General features: G+C 49.4%; 1 protein-coding gene across 3 annotated transcripts; it reads left to right on the forward strand.

Annotated features, from left to right (window-relative positions):
* Positions 1 to 172: 172 nt before the first annotated feature.
* Positions 173 to 19,146, forward strand: UBE3B (ubiquitin protein ligase E3B). 3 transcript variants are annotated; one of them, XM_031059475.1, is made up of 28 exons: positions 173 to 321; positions 735 to 929; positions 1,279 to 1,399; positions 2,163 to 2,222; positions 2,558 to 2,662; positions 2,746 to 2,842; positions 3,472 to 3,557; positions 4,237 to 4,319; positions 4,851 to 4,956; positions 5,573 to 5,693; positions 6,293 to 6,470; positions 6,755 to 6,924; positions 7,714 to 7,881; positions 8,623 to 8,794; positions 9,364 to 9,482; positions 10,092 to 10,206; positions 10,556 to 10,655; positions 11,075 to 11,194; positions 11,505 to 11,681; positions 11,769 to 11,879; positions 12,663 to 12,800; positions 12,938 to 13,003; positions 14,304 to 14,362; positions 16,682 to 16,864; positions 17,321 to 17,432; positions 17,723 to 17,815; positions 18,415 to 18,639; positions 18,873 to 19,146. In XM_031059475.1, the coding sequence occupies exons 2-27, from the start codon at positions 769 to 771 to the stop codon at positions 18,604 to 18,606; spliced, it is 3,213 nt and encodes a 1,070-aa protein (XP_030915335.1). In that variant the 5' UTR covers positions 173 to 321; positions 735 to 768; the 3' UTR covers positions 18,607 to 18,639; positions 18,873 to 19,146. The 3 variants fall into 3 exon arrangements, with proteins under 3 accessions (XP_030915335.1, XP_005424103.1, XP_030915336.1); XM_005424046.3 differs by having other exon boundaries at positions 18,415 to 19,146; XM_031059476.1 differs by having other exon boundaries at positions 6,755 to 6,821; positions 7,758 to 7,881; positions 18,415 to 19,146.
* Positions 19,147 to 19,152: the final 6 nt, after the last annotated feature.

Consider the following 19,152-nt stretch of genomic DNA (forward strand, 5'->3'; position numbering starts at 1 on the left):
CTCCGGTCCCCGGCGGCCCGGGTCGCTTTGTCCTTCCCGTGCTGTCACAGGGGAATTATCCGTCCCCCACAGCTGCCTGTGCTGGTGACCGCCACCGAGCCGCGGTGCTGCTTCTCCTCCCACTTACCGTTTTCCTTGCGGGTGCAGGGAGGGGTAAATCGGGTCCAAAGGACTCGGGAGTGCCGAGGGAAAGTCTAAGTCCGCAAATCAGCCGCAGGGAATGTGTTCGTCCATGCAGGAGCTGCCCGAAGCCTCTGGATGGGGATCATGTGCGTGTGTGAATGAGCATCACACGCTTCCCTTGAAGACGTGACCCCTCAGGTGAGCTCTTTGTCGCTGTTTATAAAGCTCTGGTTGGCCCTGGGTGTTTTATCTGGTGAGTGGCAATAAATCAGTGTCCCTCGTGCCCTTTGCCTCCTGTCCCTGGCCGGGGAGTTGTTCTTATCTGTTACCAAGGAAAGAACAGAGGCTGGAGAGGGGAGGGTGGAGCACAGTGTCAAAACCACTGATTTGTTTATTTTTCCACTTAAAACCTCCCAGCCTGCAGCAGGCTGTGGGCTGTGCTGGAAGGATTCCCTGCCGGTGTTTTTGTGTCCCTGCTGCAGCCCCGTGACAGTCACTGGGGCTTTGTTTCATCCCACTTTCCCCTCTGATGTCGGATTCTCCCCTCCCCTGCAGGGAGCCGAGAACTGCCTTTCTCTGAGTGTTTTTCCCACTCTGCTGTGTTTTTCCAGGTGTTTGCTGTGAGGATCCTTTGCTCCCTTTGCCATGTTCAGTGCCAGCCAATCCTCCAGGGCGCAGTTCCTGGACAAGGCGCGGCAGGCGCGGGAGGAGCGGCGGGAGCTGAAGGAGAGGGAGAGAGCAGCAGTGCAGCTCCAGGCCCTGGTCAGGAGGTTTCTGTGTCGCTGCCACCTGCAGAGGGACATCAGGTGTGTGGGATTCGTGGCATCATGCAGTATGTTGGCTTGGAAGGGCCCTTAAAGCTCATCTCATTCCAAACTCCTCGCTGCTTTTCACTAGCCCAGGTTGCTCCAAGCTGGGCTTGGATTTTTCCAGGGGTGAGGCAGCCACAGGTTCTTCCACCCTCACAGGGAAGGATTTCTTCCCAATATCCCATATAACCCTGTGCTGTGTCAGTTTGAGTCCATTCCCCTTTTTCCTGTCATTCCAGACCTTTGTAAAAAGTTTCTCTCCATCTTCCTGGTGGGCCCCTTCAGGAAAGGAATTCTTTGCTCTGTGATTGATTTTTTAAACTCCTCGTTTTTCCCTCTTTGCTAGGAGAGAGGTGGATGATTTCTTTGGGACAAATGAATGTGGCTCAAGTAAAAGAAGTGCCCTGTCTGTGTTCAAGATTGCCAGGAAGCTGCTGTTTGTGTTCAATCCCAAGGAGGACAAAGAGGTGAGGACACTGCCCTGACATCCTGCCGTGCTTTTGGGGACAGGTTAAATATGTTTAATTCCTTACCCAGTGATCTTGGGGGTTCTTGCAGTATATTTTGCCTTCAGCAATGTTCTCTCTGACTCCTGGCCCTTCCTGAAGGATTGAAACAGGAGAAGCCTTGAATTTTTCAGCAGTGGTTCTGAATTTGGGACATCCTTTAAAGGATGTTTTTCCTGGTGACTGTGCCAGCTGCAGGAGCTGTGCCTGGCGATGTTGGCACACCCCAGCTCCCCAGGCAGGTACATTGGGACAGCTCCCAGAGATCTGTGCTGGCACAGGGAAGGCTGTTTGTCCCCCAGCAGCTTTTCTCACCATGCCCTGAACTTGTGGGTTCAGAGTGAAGCCCTGAAATGATCATCCCAGGAAGCTGTGAGGGCTGACTGGAAGGAAACCAGCTGGAAGATGGAAAGCTGTGTTCCAATGGCAGCAGCAGTGAGGGATTTTTTAATCTCTGTCCCATGGAAATCTGTGCTCAAATGCAGTTTTCTGTAGATACAGCACCCAAAAAAAGCCCTGTGTTCCCAAGTAGGGAATCCTGCACAGCAGCAGCAGTGTGATGTGTGTGCTCCCAGGGAAGGAGCCATCAGGATTCCTGTAGGGAATGTGCTGGGAACATTTGCTGATTTGAGACAGAGAGATCTTCCTCCCTCTGCTGAGCTGTTCTTGTGCTTTTCCAGCCCTTCCTGTAGTTAGAACTAATGCCACCTTTGGATTTTCCCAGAGGTTTGAAAAGCTGTGCCGTTGTATCCTGAACAGCATGGATGTGGAGAACGAGCCCAAGGTCAGCAGGGGGGGTTTGGTTTGGAGTGGGGAGGGCTTGGTGGTCGTTTTTCACTCTCTGTGTGGGGATTCACTTTGCTAATGTGTAATTTTAAGCTTTCAGAAGCCCTTGAGCACTGTGGAGATTCCACAGGAAACATCTGGACAAGTCCTTTAGTATTCCTGGGATATTTTGACTCTGTGCAGCCATGGGAGTTGAAGGACACTTGGTTTCTGGGCTGGGTGATGTGGGAATTTGGGGAGAGCAGCATCTTGGTCCCACTGCTGGCTTCAGTCCCCAAACTCTGCCCAGCAGTAGCACAAACCCTGATCCCTCTGTGCACCCCCCTTGCTCAGGTGTGGTACGTGTCACTGGCACTCTCCAAGGACCTCACACTCCTCTGGATCAAACAGATCAAAGACATCCTGTGGTTTTGCTGCGAATTCCTCAAGCAGCTCAAGGTAAGGATTATTCTTGTGTTTTCTCTCCCTGCATTTGGCACAAGGCTCAGGGGATTTGTTAACTCTGCTGTTTGTTATCCCAGCCTGACATCCTGCAGGACTCCAGGCTGGTGAACTTGCACCTCACAATGCTGGTCACCTTCACAGACACTTCCACCTGGAAAATCCTCCGGGGAAAAGGTTGGTGCATCCAAATATTTAAGCCACTGATTTGGGACTTGATGTTAAAATCTGCTGAATGCTCTAGCACAAGTTCCAGAGAAGCTGTGGCTGCTCCATCCCTAGAAGTGTCTCAGGCCAGGTTGGAGAGAGTTTGGAGCAACCTGGGATAGTGGGAGGTGTCCCTGCCCTTGGCAGGGTTTTGGGATGGGGTGATCTTTAACATTCTTTCCAACCCAAACTGTTCTGAAATTCTGTTTCTGCACCTTGGTTACCACAGACATTCATTCTGCTCCCGTGTTTGCCCAAAACAAGGATTCCCTTGGGATTAGACTCTTGCCCTTGGGATTAGGCTGTTTCCCTTAGCACACCAACAGTTGTTACAGCATTCTTATAATATTCCAGAAACCCCCACACAAGAAGTGTTCAGAGGATAAGGGAATGTGCTCTTAGCTCTGGTGTTTTGTGAGAAATAGGTAGAAAAGGCAGATAGGTAGTGGGAGGGAATGAGACTCTTAGAGCCTGAACAATACAGTGTGAAATGCTGCCAGAATGATGGGTTTGTGTAGAAGGACAAGGACTTTGTGCCAGGAGGGCTTGGGCAGTGACAAACCTTCCTGTGGGAGTGACATCAGTGCTTTAACCCAAAGGTGAGACCCTGAGACCTGCCATGAACCACATCTGTGCCAACATCATGGGCCACCTGAACCAGAAGGGCTTCTACTCCGTGCTGCAGGTCAGTCTGAGCTGCCACAGCCCCAGCTCCACCCAAACCAGCCCCAGCCCTGCCTGTGCCCCTCTCCTGAGGAGCTCTTTGGGTCTGTGCTGGGGTCTCAGGGATGAGCTGCTGGTGAGTTGTGCATGATTATATTTTTCTCAAGCAAAGCAAAAGTCTCTCAAGTTTCTCAAGTGAAGCAGAGTGTCCCCACCTGAGACCAAATCCACCCTTCCCCTTCTGTCACTGCTGCTGAACATAAATCCTGCTCAATCACCTCCTCATGAGATGGACAGGGACAAGTCCTACATAATTTTGCCAAACTTTGCAGATGCCACATTGTATTGGTTGGGTTTGTTTGCTGCTCTGCTGGGAAAAGGAACTGATGTAATGAATCTTTTAAATAAGAATTACATTACCAAACTCTGAGCTTTGCCTGTTAATTTTTAAAGCCTGTGAGCACAGGTTCTAGGGAAATAAGTCCTGCAGAGTGTCTGATTTCATTGCAGTATCTCTCTTCTGCTATTATTAACCTGAAGCACTTCTGGTTCTGCCAAACAACTTGTAAGAACTGGATTTTAGGCTGCTCTGATGTTCTTTTTCTCTGCATGAAATAAACTTAATGTCTTTCAGGAGTAATAGTATTTTTTTTCTGAGTACTACAGCGTTTTTATATTTTGATATATTTTTTCCATTCCAGATTTTGCTAACTAATGGCTTGGCAAGATCCAGACCTTCCCTGTCCAAAGGTTCCTTAACTGCCATCTTCTCCCTCGCCTTGCGGTGAGTCTGGAGCTGCCTGGGGGGGGATTTGCAGCCAAACTTGTCTTTTTTTAGTGGTATTTTTTTTTAAAAAGACTTCTCATTCTTTCAGTGGTTTTGTGCCACTGAGAATATCACCCTGAGGAAAGAAGTTGCTTTAGGCAAATGGCTCACTTTGCTGTCACCCTTTTTGAGATTAGAGTGGTTTTAAGTCAGGAATTAGTGTGAGCCTAAACTCGAGGGTGCAGTTCAGTTCAGGGTGAGCTTGCTCTGAGAACAGAGGTGTGAGTGAATGATCTTTTCCCTGGGATGCTTCAAAGTCATTTGGAAATGACTTGGAGCAGCCTGGGATAGTGGAAGGTGTCCCTGCCCATTGCAGGGGTGTGGGATGCGCTGAGCTTTAAGTTCCCTTCCAGCCCAACTCATTCCCTGTGTCTGTGGTTCTTGCTGAGGGTTCCCAGTTCTGGATGGCTCAGTTGGAGGCTGTGTTGCTTTCCCAGGTTGGGTTGAGCTCTGAAGTCTCTCTCTCTCTCTCTCTCTCTCTCTCTGTAGCCCTGTGGTTGCTGCACAGTTCTCAGACAATCTGCTGAGGTCCTTCCTGATCCATGTCATGTCTGTGCCTGCTATAATGACTCACCTTGCTACTCTCACCCCTGAGGTAAGTGGGTGATCTCAGAGGACTGATGATCACACCAGGCCACTTGTTATTCCATTTTACCAGCTCTTGGAACAGAGCTTTGGCATTTCTCTTTGCCAGAAATAGGAAAGCCTTACAAATACTCTGGATTTCTAACACAGAAGTTACTAACACCAGTGGGATGATGGGCTGAACTGCCCTAAAATACCTAAATAAATAAATAATAAAGGCATATATAACCCACAGCTTGAATTTTTCATGTCCTTGCTTTTCCTTTTCCATAACCACAGACAGAGCCAAAGCCAAAATCACCGTTTTGGGTGGCAGAGGCTCTGTGGGGGTGACAAGTGTGCTGCCCACTAATCCAATCCAATCTGCTTGGTGCAGGTTTTGTGCCAAATGGGCAAATCCTGTGGTTTTGCAGACAGATCATTGCAAAGGTCTGGCTCCATCTCCAGCATGACCTGTTCACCTGCCTGGGGATTTTTTTTCCTGTGGAGCAGAGTGTTTGACACTAAAGCAGCCTCAACTTGCTGCTTTATTTGGGAAGAGAAGCCAGTGCCAAGTGCTGCTGGCAGGTCAGGAGTGGGACTGTGCTGCTCTCCAGCCTCAGTGGCCCCTCCATGCTGTGTTCCAGCGCCTGGCAGTGATGGAATCCCACGATCTCTTCCGCAAGTTCATCCTGTTCCTGAGCCGGGAGTCGCAGTGCCGGGATGTGTGCGTGTGCCTGGAGGGCAGTCACACCCTCTGCTTGCTGGGTGAGCACCTCCACCTCTTCTGCTGGGTTTGAAAAAGAGTTTTGATTCAGATCTTCTTTTTTCATGAGGCAGAGGTGCCTCCAACTCAGCATTCTTAATTGTTATTGTGATAATTTTCTCTAAATAATAACTGAGGTGTGTTTTGGGATGTTACAGACAAGGTTTAAGACCTTTGCAAAGGGAAGAAGGGCCAGAGATTTGCTCTTTTATCCATGACATGCATTGTCTCTGCCAGCTTTTCACTTGGACTCTCAGCAAGTCTTGGAGTGTGGCAGACTTGGATCTCCCTTCCCTCAATGCTGCTACATATTTAAATTCACATTTTTGCAAAAGTAACAAGATTACCAGTTGGGACTCTGAGATAACCGTGGGTTGTAGCTTTTAGTAGTTTGTAGAAGGTGTTGGTGGGAAGGTGACCAAAGGGACATGTCGCCTCAGGGGTTGATGTGTGCTGGAAATGGCTTCCTGCAGGGTGGCCTCTGAGATCACTGCTGACACAAATCCTCTCCTGGGACTGGGAGAGGATTCACTTCACCTGTAACCCCTGTCCCACAGCATCTGTTCCTCCCTAAGCCTTGCTGTGCTGGTCCTTCCTCCAGGCAATCTGGTGTTCCTGGGCTCCCTGAATGACCAGGTGCTGGAGGAGGAGACAGCTCATTTTGTGGGGGTGCTCATCCAGATGCTCTCCTACTGCCAGAAGTACGTGTCCCAGAAGAAATCCAACCTCACCCACTGGCACCCTGTGCTGGGCTGGTTCTCACAGACTGTGGATTATGGGTGAGTGGGAAGAACCTCTCAGGGAGAGATAATGAAGCCTCTCCTTTTATTTTTAATTTTTTTTAATATGTTGCAAAGTGTTGTATGTTTTGAGATGAACAGTGAGAATAATTTCTCAGCTCTTTCAGGTTCTAGCTGCACAATAAACTGCAGCAGTCCTGCACAGACTATTCCATGGGTGGGTGCACATTCCAGTTGGGATTTTGAGCTAAATGGATCAGTATCACTGCCTGGTGTTTTATTCCAAGCTGCCTCCTAAGCTGTCCCCCTGCTCTGTCTTCCAGACTGAACGAGTCCATGCCCCTGCTGACCAAGCAGCTGCAGCACCTCTGGGGGGTCCACATGATCCGCATCCTCTTCAGTGATGTGCTCAGCAAGAAACTGCTGGAAAATCAGGAGATAGCTCAGCTGCCAGCACAGCCAATCTCCCCTCAGAACAGCCTTCCTATGAAAAGTCAGTTCTGGAGGGTTTGGGGGTTTTTTGTCTGTGTGTGTGTTTTTATGTGGATCTCTCTCCCACACTTGCAGGGCTTTGACTTTTCCACTTATGCCAAAAGCTTTGCATAATTACTTGCAGCAGCTGCTGCTGCTTAGGTGGAGAATGTGATGTCTCCTATTTGTAATTCCTCCTTGGAATGCTTCTGTGACCTGGGGCAAGTCTCTTTCTTTAGTGCTAGAAAAATATTTGCTTATTTTAGCAGTTTCTTTTCAAAAAGCTGAAGTGCTTTTGGCAAAACTTAAAAACTTCCAAGGGAAGATGAGAGCTCAGCTTCCCATGTGGAAAGCAAGGTGAAGCTGGATCCTGCACCTGGGAAGTGTGATGGTCCTGCAGAATAAGATTTGGGATAAGATATCTGTAAATCTGATATTTTCTAGTTGTTGTCCATAACATGGCATCCTGTGGTCATTATTTGCTGCAGTCAGGACTGTGGATCATGAGTAGTTTGGGTTGGAAGGGCACTCACAGCTCATTCTTTTCACCTTGTCCTGTAGATCATGTATAGCACTGTGGAATGGTGTGAATTAGAAGGGATTTGGGGCCATGGGCAGGGACACCTCCCACTATCCCAGGTTGCTCCAAGCCCTATCCAACCTGGCCTTGGACACTTCAGGGATCCAGAGGCAGCCACAGCTTCTCTGGGCACCCTGGGCCTGGGCCTCCCCACCCTCACAGGGAAGAATTCCTTCCCAAAATCCCATCTAACCCTGCCTTCTGGGATTCCTCCTGTGTTTCTGCCCCCAGACCTGTTCAAGAGAGCTTTCCAGAAGTCAGCCTCAGTCAGGAACATCCTGAAGCCGGTGGGAGGGAAGCGTGTGGACTCTGCCGAGGTGCAGAAGGTTTGCAGCATCTGTGTCCTGTACCAAACCACCCTGACCACCCTCACCCAGATCCGCCTGCAGATCCTCACAGGTCAGGCCACCTCCCTGCTGCTCAAATCCTTTTTTTTTTTTTTCTTTTTTCTGTTGATTTGTTGGGAGTTTTATCACTGCCAACAGGTTATTGACTGGCTGGGGAAGGCTTGTTCCATCCTGAATCATCCGTGGGATCAATAACATTCAGCACCACTTGATCAAGCACAAACTCTCAAGAATACAAATTAAAGCAAGTTTTCCTCTCATGAAACCTTGCTTACTCCCTCTCAGTCTTCAGCCTGAGTCAGGGTTTTTGGGGAGCCTGGCAATATTAATCTTTCTGTGGTGGGAACATTGAATGCTTTCATACATCTTGAGAACAAATTGTCTGTCTTGGGAAGGGGTGGAGGAGGAGATCACTGTTTTGATCTGGTGGGTAGAGCAGGGAGTGAGTCCATGCTTTGGGTGCTTTGTGGTGACCATGGGTGCAGCCCTGTTGTGTTCTCATCCCTAAGGTGGATATGGGATCACAGGAATTCATTATTTTCTAAAGCTGCAAAAGAATTGGAGGGGAAAGGTTCAAGATGTGCAAACAATGCCTCACTAAAAGCTTGGGGGTTTTTTTGTGCTTTCCTGGTGATTGTCCCTCTCCTGTTAATGCAGACAGGCCTGGGAGCCAATGGGATGCTCATGTTCCTCTTCTGCTTTGCAAAAGGCTCTTTCAGCTTCAAGCTTCACCTCTCTGAGCTTTCACAAGCAGCAGAATGAGCCTTACTGGGTGCACTTTATATTTCCATAGGTCTCACTTACCTGGATGATCTGCTGCCCAAATTGTGGGCTTTCATCTGTGAGCTGGGACCACAGGGAGGGCTAAAACTCTTTTTGGAGTGCTTGAACAACGACACAGAGGAATCCAAGAGGCTGCTGGCCATGTTGATGCTCTTCTGTGACTGCTCCCGTCACCTCATCACGTAGGTAGCACTTGGATGGGGATCCCTGGATTTGTGACATGGAGCTGTTGTGTTCATCCAGGTTCAAGAGAGACATTTAAGGGTTTATGTCTTTTCATGAAGATAAGTAGGCAGGGTAAAGCAGCAAGCTTTTGGGATTGATTCCTGAGAAATAAAAGGCTTCAAAAGGCTCCCTCAGCCATGTGCTGCTTGCAGCTCGTGACAAAACTGGGCAGGAGAGGTAAAAGAAACAACACAAAAGATGGGAAAGGGGGAAAATTGCCCTTGCTGGTCACTAGAGACAATTCTCTCCTTTAGAATAAGGCAAAAATTTTCTTGGGAATGGAAAAGTTTTTTTAAGCCTGAAACACTGACTTTGCTTGTATCTGAGCCTCTCATACCATCTTCTGTTAGGATCTGCTATCAGTCAAAATCCATAAATAAGGCTTGGTTGTTTATGACTTTGGATCCTCATGGGTGTCAGTTGTCATAGAAATAAGAGCTGCTGCTAAAGGATAATGTGCCTTTATGAAAATTTCAACAGGGAATTAAATTTACACTTGTGCATTTGCATTTGTTTTCTCTGACAGGATTCTGGATGACATCGAGGTCTACGAAGAGCAGATTTCATTCAAACTGGAAGAGCTGGTGACCATCTCCTCTTTCCTGAATTCCTTTGTGTTTAAGATGATCTGGGATGGAATTGTAGGTGAGTGCTTTTAGTAGATTGAGTTGATGTTACTCTTAGAACCACAAATGGCATTAATTTTGGAATTTGAAGCTTCTGCTAATTATTCCTTGGCACAAAAAGCACTTCAATGTGGGAATACGTCCCAGTCTTTTGATGTCCAGATGCCACGATCATGCTTTGTGCCAAATCCAGAGCACTTCTCTATTTCCAGTAAGGATTTCTGTAACAGACATGATGGGCATGTTGGTTTTTGGCAGAGATGAGGGTTTAGCAAGCCTGGGCCATGTGTTGGACAAGAGCAGGGCAGTGCTGTGACCAGGCAGAGCAGCTTGCTTGGGTCTCTGTAGAATCTGCTGTGGATCTCTCTGCTGATATAATTTGGGTAGAGCTCAGCTCTCTGGTAATTAGCTGAGATAGTCCAGCTCTGATGTGAAATGAGATGGCTTTGATTAGCTCTGTTTAAAGAAGAGACCATCTCTCTTCCCAGAGGCACAAAATCCTTCCCTCCAGAGGCCGTGCAGGTCAGGAAAACACCCCAGTGCTGTTTCTGTGGGGAGGGTAATCAAGGTGTGGCTCCTGCTGGTGCCAGGGGTGCCTGGACTTTGCTGCCTTGTTCCTTTTGTGCAGAGAATGCCCGAGGGGAGACCCTGGAGCTGTTCCATTCTGTGCATGGCTGGCTCATGGTGCTGTACGAGCGGGATTGTCGCCGGCGCTTCGCTCCCGAGGATCACTGGCTGCGCAAGTGAGTGGCCCAGGGCAGGGATCCTGGGCAGCTCCAGGCTTGTCCTACTGCCCCAAATCCTCTGGGGAGCCTGATTTGGGATTTCTTATTGACATTCTGGCTGTGGGATCAAGGTGGAACTGCTGCCTGTGTTGGCAGTTAAGGATGCTCCTCGTGTTGTGCTTTTCTCTGTGGTGGGAGGTTTAGGGGGTGCTTTGAAAACTGACTCAGCACCCAAGAGCTTGGGTGTCCCTGGCTCCTTTTTATCTTCTTAGTGTGTACACTGAGCACTTCAGTCATCTTTGGAATCGCTGCCTGTTCCCTCTCTCCCACACCTGGGATCTCTGAATCTCTGCCTTTCTTTGTCAAGGGACCTCAAACCCAGCGTGCTCTTCCAGGAGCTGGACAAAGACAAGAAACGAGCCCAGCTGCTCCTGCAGTACATCCCACATGTCATTCCCCACAAGAACGTGAGTGGGATGGGGGCAGAGGGTGGAGGCTGGAAATCAATAGCCTGGGTGGCCATTGGGGTGTGAGGGACTCATGTCTGGAACATTTTGTGACATGGAGCTTCTTTTGAAATACCAGCTAAATAAAAGTCTTCTCTTTCATCCTCACCTTCCCCAATAGATTTCCTCTAAATATCTTGCTTTCTGTCACTGAGAGAGGACTGATCTGTGTCCTCACCCCTTCCTAGTGCATTTCCTTCAAATGCCTTGATTCCTGTGTTGAGACAGAACTGATCTGTGTGTGCAGCTGCACGCAGTGAGTGGGTGACAGTGGCACCGCTGGGAACAGCAGCAGTTCTGTGTGTCAGGAGCCTCCCAAATCCCTGCTGCCCTGCAGGATGGGGATCCCCATGGATTGTCCATTTGTTTTCTTTTTGCAGAGGGTGCTGCTCTTCCGGAACATGGTCACCAAGGAGAAGGAGAAGCTGGGGCTGGTGGAGACGAGCTCGGCGTCCCCTCACGTCACCCACATCACCATCCGCCGCTCCCGCATGCTCGAGGTGAGAGACACGAGCCAGCCCACAGAGCAGCAGCCTGGCCTGACAAAAACAGGGCAGGGAGGTGTGATTTTACCTTCTCTGTGGCTGCTGAGGGACCCACTCCCAAAACTGACATCCCAGGAGAATGCTGGGCCCTCGTTCAGCTCAGGCTGCTGCAAACCTGGAATTTTGACTCGGAAAATGCTGGGGTTTTGAGCTCAAGACTGAATGACAAATACAGATTTCTTTGGTGGGCCTGTGTCCTGTCTCTGCTGCATCTCTGGGTGGGTGTTTCATGTGGATTATCCTCTGGATTTTCTGCTCTGTGTAGGATGGGTACGAACAGCTCCGGCAGCTTTCCCAGAACGCCATGAAGGGAGTGATCAGGGTGAAGTTTGTCAATGACCTGGGGGTTGATGAGGCTGGTATTGATCAAGATGGGGTCTTCAAAGAGTTCCTGGAAGAGATCATTAAAAAGGTGTTTGACCCTGCACTGAACCTGTTCAAGGTAGGACACAGGTGCCACCTGAGGTGACCTGGTGCAGGCAAAACCATTCTGGCTCACTGGGCTCTTATCTCTTATCTCTTTGTGCAGACTACCAGTGGCGATGAGAGGCTGTATCCATCCCCAACATCCTACATCCATGAGAACTACTTGCAGCTCTTTGAGTTTGTGGGGAAGATGCTTGGGAAGGCTGTGTATGAGGTGAGCCAGGAGCACCAGGTTGGGATCTTGTCAGTGGTGGTGCCTTTGAGGGTGTCTGTCCTGCTTGGGGGGGGTTTATTGAAGAGTGGAGTTTGAAAAAAATGGCTTGGATAAAGATCCTCTAAGTGGAACAGAGTGGAATTTCTTTAGGCATGTATTAAAAATAATTTTGGAGGTAAAACCTGGGTCATGCATTGATTGTTCCTCATGGTGCTGGGACACCAGCCTGGTTTTTTGGTGTTCCATCTTACAAACATCCACTTGTGGATACCTCAAAGGGGCATGAGGCAAAAAGGAGGATGAAATAACAGAATGACTCTGATAGAATGATTTGGGTTGAAAAGGAACTTTCTAGTCCAATCCCCTTCCCATGGGCAGGACACCTTCCACTGTCCCAGGCTGCTCCAAGCCTTGTCCAGCCCAGCCTTGGACACTTCAGGGATCCAGGGGCAGCCACAGCTTCTCTGGGCAACCTGTGCCAGGGCCTCACTTCCCTCACAAGGAAGGATTTTCCATGTATCTCACTAAATTTCCCCTCTTTCAGTCCAAACCATGTAATGCAGTTCTTTCAAAGAACACATGGAGTTCCCCAAGTGCCTTTTTGCACCTGCCTTACTAGTTAATGGATTTTAAGAGAATGTGGGGTTTGTAGCTGATTTTGGTGCCTTGCAAAGTGCTCTTTGCACTTGTTCCACATCACAAGATCTGCCTTGCAGGTAACCAAAGCTGCCACAACCACAAGTGTGTGGCAGGACCTTACCTGTGCATTCTTGTTGTCCACAGGGAATAGTTGTGGATGTGCCATTTGCTTCCTTCTTTTTGAGTCAGCTCCTTGGGCACCACCACAGTGTCTTCTACAGCTCCGTGGATGAACTGCCCTCCTTGGACTCAGAGTTCTATAAAAATCTCACCTCAATTAAGGTTGGAGCAATAATTTTCTTGCCATTCACCTCCCTGATTGCTGCCTGTTGTTAGAACCTGGGAGTGACTGGTGGTTCTGCTGCTAAGCCCTGACCTTTTTTCCCTTTTTTTTTTCCCTTCTCCTTGTTGTTCTCCAGCGTTATGATGGTGATATCAGTGACCTGGGCTTGACACTGTCCTATGATGAAGATGTGATGGGTCAGGTAGGTTTGTATTCAGTGATTTTTTGGACCTTACCTCTGTTTTGTCCTCTCAGCTTGTCTGAACTCAGCCATAGGATTCAGTATTTACCTGTGGACAGAGAACAGCTCTTTCCACAACAAAAGGTTCCCCTCTGACCCTTAATTTTTCTGCTTCCAGGGTTGAAAAAGTGTTTAATGCTTCCCCTGCATAACTGGTGTTCCCCTCTTAAAATAAGAGCTTGTGAATTGGGATGAATTCCTTTTCTTCCCACACAGATGTTTCTGTCAGGGAAACTCCCAAGTGTGTCAGGAGGTCTCCTGGCCTAGAGAATGAAAAGCTGTTTGGCAGTCCCTTAGGAAGACTTGGAGGTACTTGGTTGCACTTGAGCCCTGTGAAGTTGTGTGTGCAGAGCTGGAAAATCTGGAGAGAGATAAGATAAAAACGCTTTTTGCTGGCAGTGTCGTGCTGCAAATTCCATGGGGAGCCATGGAGGACACCTGCTGCTGCCTCAGGATTGCTGAGGTTCCGTGTGGAAAGTGAAGGTAGGAGCAGGATATGGAGCCCAGCAATGAGACACTTCAGGCTGTGGTTCACTGAGGTTAAAAATAAAATAACCCAGGCACTCCTGTTTGCCCAGTGCTTTGGTCGTGCTGAAGGAGCCAGGTGGGGTCACCCTGACTGAACTCTGTGTCCCTGCAGCCACAGCCATGTCACAGCTGAGCTCATTCCCTGTGCTGGCTTCAGTCTGACCTTGGAATTCACCTGGAGCTGAGGCACAGAGGCCTCTGTAAAGTGGGAATGAGGAGTGGGGACTCTGCAGGCAGCACCTGGAGGGTCCTGCCCTGGCTCTGAGCTGGAGGAGATCAGCAGGCACTGGGAGATCCCTCCTGGCTCTCTGCCTTCCTGCCTGGAGTCCAGCAGCAGGGACAGAGCCCCTGCATGAGACTTGTGGCTCAGCCAACTTTGGGTTGTGCTGTCAGGCTGAGCTCTCTGAGCTTGCTCAGCCTCTGGATTCTGGGATTGTGACAGTCCCCCAGGGCTCTTGGAATCACAGGTGTGTGGGATCAGACTGCAGAGGAGGCTTCCTTGGAGAAGGGCTGGCTGCACTGGTGGGAGAGCTGCAGTTCCTACTGTTCAATTACTCTGTTAATAGTTAAGTGAAACTGGTTCAAGGCAGAAGCAGGATTATTACTTAAATTTTAAATCCTGCTGTTTTATTGTAAAAATAAATGTTTTATGGGGAGGTAACAGCTTAGCGTGGCATTTCCTTCCATTGTGGTTCCAGGCAGTAATTAGCAATCCAATCATTTCTTCCCTCAGCTGGTTTGCCATGAACTTGTTCCTGGAGGGAAGACCATTCCTGTTACCAATGAAAATAAGTAAGTATAGCAATTAGATTTTTAAGGTCACCACTGCACAATACTTTATTCTGGTTCCTTGGGCTTGCATCTGGAATGAATTGAGATAGATTGGAGCAGAAGGAGCACATAAATATCTTAATAGAATTTGCTGGTTACAGTTCATCGGCAGAAATTGTATTAAATTTGATTTGCAAAATAAAAATTGACAATTTACTTCTTGAAACAGCACTTCTGAGGTCAAAGGCACCCAGTCAGGGAGATTTTGCAGGATTTAATGATGGTGATGGATACAGACAGATGGATTCAAAGCAATTCAGGCACACATTCGTGAACACAGAGGGCACAGATGCTCAAAGACACCTTGGAGCAGACAGATCTCCTCAGAATGATAACATGTGGCAGTTGTATAAAGCACCGTGTTCCGAGCAGACAGTGCTGAATTCAAATGTACTCGACAGTCGTTCTTTAGAGCCAGGAAATCAGAGGAGACACCGAGCCCCGGGGCTGTTTTCACAGATAACCGGCTTTTAGATCGTTATCAGAAATGTCAACTCCGGAGCCTGAAAACCAACCCAACCTTTTTGTTCCTTTTTTTTTCTTTTCTTTCTCTATCCCCTTCAGTGCTCATAAAAGCAGAATGAAATATCTATTAAGCAAATGTGTGTTTGAACTGGTGATCTGGGGGTTGTTATCTTTTTCCTGACAAATGGAAGCTGGATCCCACCTGGATCTGTGCTTTGCTGTCTGATGTTTCCAGGCTTTTCTCTTCTCCAGCTCTGACCAGGGAGTTTGCATTTGAAAGGGTTTTCCTCTGGCTTGTCACAAGTCAGCTCAGGGGGAAAAAAAGTTGAAAGTCCTGGATGCTGCTCTAGTAATTTATACCAGAAATTTTAGGCTTTTGCACCCAAAATTGGGGATTGGGAGGGAGCAGAAGTGTTGGGAATGGCAGCGATCTGGAAACAGCTCTGCCTGGGGATGCTGGGGTGACCTTGCCAAAAACCCAGGCAGTGGAATTGAGGTGGGGTCTATGTGGGAGCTGCTGAAGAAGAATCAGCAAGTTCAGGTGTTTTGCCTGGAGGCGAGAAGAGGAAAAGCCTCTCTCTAACAAAAAGTTCACCTTTCCCACATCCTGCAGGAAGGTGGGAATCTGCTTCATGGTTTTGGTGTGGTGTTTCTCCAGCCATGGGGCAGCAGAGCCTAGTGAGCTGTTGGTCAGACCTAGAGGAGAGCTGAGCTGTTAAAAGGACTTGGAGCTGTGTCCAGCCAAGGTTGATCAAGGAGTTATTAAAGCCAATTAGTCCCGAGCTGGGCAGGAGCTCTGAGAAATGAGCAGAGTTCCAGAGGGGGAAAAGGGGCAGAAAAAACATCTTCATCTGCTGAAATAACAAGCAGGGCCTGGAGGGGGAAGTACAACCCTGTCCAGGCTGCCCCAGTCCTTTTGGGGCTGGAGAAGCACATCAGGGCCAGTTCAGTGCTGGCTGTCCCTGTCAGCTGCATGTCCCCTGTGGCACCTGCCTGTCCCACAGTGTGAAAAATGCCAATCACTTGTTTTTTAAAATTTTAAAAGTTTAATTATAGTAAAACCGTTATAAAAACAGCAATATAACTAGAGTAATAATAATAATTTGGACAATTTTGATTAGGACAATATGAGACAATAAAAATAAAGAGTTACAGACGTCCAGGTACCTCTTTCTGGGCAAAATAAGCCTGAAAAAGGACACACATTAACAGAGGATTAACCCTTAAAAGCAATAGGCTGTTACATATTCATACATCTCATACATGATGCATAAATTCCATTCAAACAAAGGATTCTGTTTGGTCAGTGTCAACTTCTTCCTCTTCATCCTAACAGCATCTTCATGGCTGAGCAAGGCAGGAAGAAGTTTGTTTCTTCTGATAAGAGAGCAATTAATTCTCTTTCTCTGAAAGATTTAGGTGTCCTGTGGCTGCTATCTTACTGCAAGTCCTTTCTTTAAAAAAAGTATCCTAATAGCATAGTTTCTATTTTAACATTTTGTTACAACCTAAAACTATATTTAAAACTATATATTAAAACACTACTAAAAAAAATTAATACAGCATAACTTTCTAATATAACACATAAATTATTCTTTTTAATATTTGCAAAAAGCCAGTCATAAAATATGCATTTTTCACACCCAGGATCAGCTACATCAGCTACCCAGGATCTGGGTGGCTCATTTCTGGATGCACACCCAGATCAAGAGCCAGACCTCTGCCCTCATCGGTGGCTTCAAGGCCATCATCAGGCCCGAGTGGATCCTCATGTTCTCCAAAACCAATCATCAAATTTGCATTTTTCACACCCAGGATCAGCTACATCCACCTGATGGCTCATTTCCGGATGCACACCCAGATCAAGAGCCAGACCTCTGCCCTCATCGGTGGCTTCAGGGCCATCATCAAGCCCGAGTGGATCCGCATGTTCTCCGCGCCCGAGCTGCAGCGCCTCATCTCCGGGGACAACGCCGAGATCGACCTCGAGGACCTGAAGTAAGTGACAGCTGGGGCTGCTGGGCACCCCTCATCTGGCCTGGGAGCTGAGCTTTTCCTTTGCAGAGCTCCTGGGAGGTGGCAGGGCAGCGACTTGGCCACAATTTCTGCTGCTCCTACTTGGAACAGGAGGAACAGGCAGGAACAGAGCTTTGGAATGTGTTCCTTAAGGCTAATTTGGGATGGGTCCTTTCTTCCGTTGGTTCCTGGGAGCAGAATTCCTCTCTGCTTTTCCCTTTCCTCTGATCAAGTGCCCTGGGAGTGCTGGGGGCTCAGTGTCAGCAGTGAACCCTGACCCATGGCAAATGTTAGACAGGGCTTGGAACAACCTGGGCCACTGGAATTAGGGGGTGCAACAAGATGAGCTTTAAGGCCCCTTCCAAACCATCCCACCCTTCCAGCACTTGTGCCCCTCATGCTGCAGTGGCAGGCCTGTCAGAGCCTCTCCCTCCCCAGGAAACACACGGTGTACTACGGGGGCTTCCATGGCAGTCACCGTGTCATCATCTGGCTCTGGGACATCCTGGCCAACGACTTCAGCCCTGAGGAGAGAGCCATGTTCCTCAAGGTGAGTGAGGAGCCATCCCTGCCCAGCTGGCACCTGGGGTGGTGGGGCCAGGGCTGTTCTCCAGTTAGCTGGGTGCTCTCTGAAGGGGCACCAGAATTCCTGACACCTGGAAGTGCCCAGCAGAGCTCTGTGGATGCTGTGGTGTCACCATGAGTGGCCCTGCAGAGGTGGCACTTCCCAAAGGCTGTCAGACACACACTGGGGGGTGCTCAATGCCAGTCCCAGCAGTGCTGGGACTGTGTCACTGTGTGGCTGTTGTGTTCCCATCATCACCATGTGGCACTTTGCAGTTTGTCACCAGCTGCTCCAGGCCTCCACTTCTGGGCTTTGCCTACCTCAAGCCTCCTTTCTCCATCCGCTGCGTGGAAGTGTCTGATGACCAGGTAGGCATCCTGCTCTCAGGGTTGGGAATTCCCTGCCCAGCTTCCTCCCCTCCATCTGACCTGGAAACAATTCAGAGGTGTTAGGATTAGATATCAGTGAGAAATTCTTCCCTGTGAGGCTGATGAGGCACAGGGTGCCCAGAGAAGCTGTGGCTGCCCCATCCCTGGAAGGGTTCCAAGCCAAGCTGGATGGGACTTGGAGCAACCTGGGATAGTGGAAGGTGTCCCTGCCCGTGGCAAGGGGATGGAATGGGGTGAGCTTTAAGGTCGCTTCCAACCCAAACTGTTCTGGGATTCTGAAAACAGCCCTACCCCAATAGGATGCTCATGGTGGCACACACACAGGGGAGCTCCAGACTCTTCTGCCTGGATTCCCTGGGTTCCTCCAGGGCAGTGTTTGGGATCTCCCTGTGTCCCACCTGTCTCCCTGCACACCCTGCCCACGTCAGCCATTGAGTTACCAGCGAAGCTCCTTGGAGAGGGGTGGGAAACTGAGCGCTGAGCTTTGGCTCCCTATTCCCAGTGCCAGATTTTGTGCTGGCACCTCTGCCCTGTGCCAGGAGCCCACAGAGGGAGGTGACAGCTGTGTGCCCTTGCAGGACACGGGGGACACCCTGGGCAGCGTTTTGCGCGGTTTCTTCACCATCCGCAAGAAGGAGCCGGGCGGGCGCCTCCCGACCTCCTCCACGTGCTTCAACCTCCTCAAGCTCCCCAACTACAGCAAGAAGAGCATCCTGAGGGAGAAGCTGCGCTACGCCATCAGCATGAACACCGGCTTCGAGCTGTCCTAGGCACGGGATGGGGCTTGGAGCTGCTGCAGGAAGGGGGAGCCCTTCCCACGTGGAGCCCGGAGCAGCTCGGCGGGAGCTGGCTGCTCGCTGGAGGCCTGGAGAGGCAGTGGAGGTTCACAGGGATCCAGGGAGGAGCTGCTGGGCTCAGGGCTGGTTTTTCTTAGGCACAACTCCAGGCTGGAGGAGGGGATGGGCCTGGCTTTAAGCCCTTCACTTGACACCCACGGAAATCGTCCTTAAAAGCAAACCCCGGGGGAGCACGGAAGGAATGCTCCAAGTGCCACCCAGATTAGTGACAGTGAGACCCCCAGCAGGCTGGGCATGGGAGTGCTGCTTTTTCCTTCCCCAGGAGCTGGGCTGGCTGGAAGTGAGTCTGGGAAGCTGCACAAAGGCAGAGGGATGGCAGAGCCCAGAGGAGATGACAGCGTTGGAAGTGCCTGGATGGGCATTGCTCTCTCAGGACGGAGATTCCAGGTGTCCCTTCTCCTGCAGGGTCTTAGGTGTGTCTTGGAGAAGGAATCACAGGGAAGCAGCAGCTTCAGCAGG

The sequence above is a fragment of the Geospiza fortis genome, unplaced genomic scaffold (genome assembly GCF_000277835.1).
Source record: "Geospiza fortis unplaced genomic scaffold, GeoFor_1.0 scaffold145, whole genome shotgun sequence".
Classification (NCBI taxonomy): Eukaryota; Metazoa; Chordata; class Aves; order Passeriformes; family Thraupidae; genus Geospiza; species Geospiza fortis.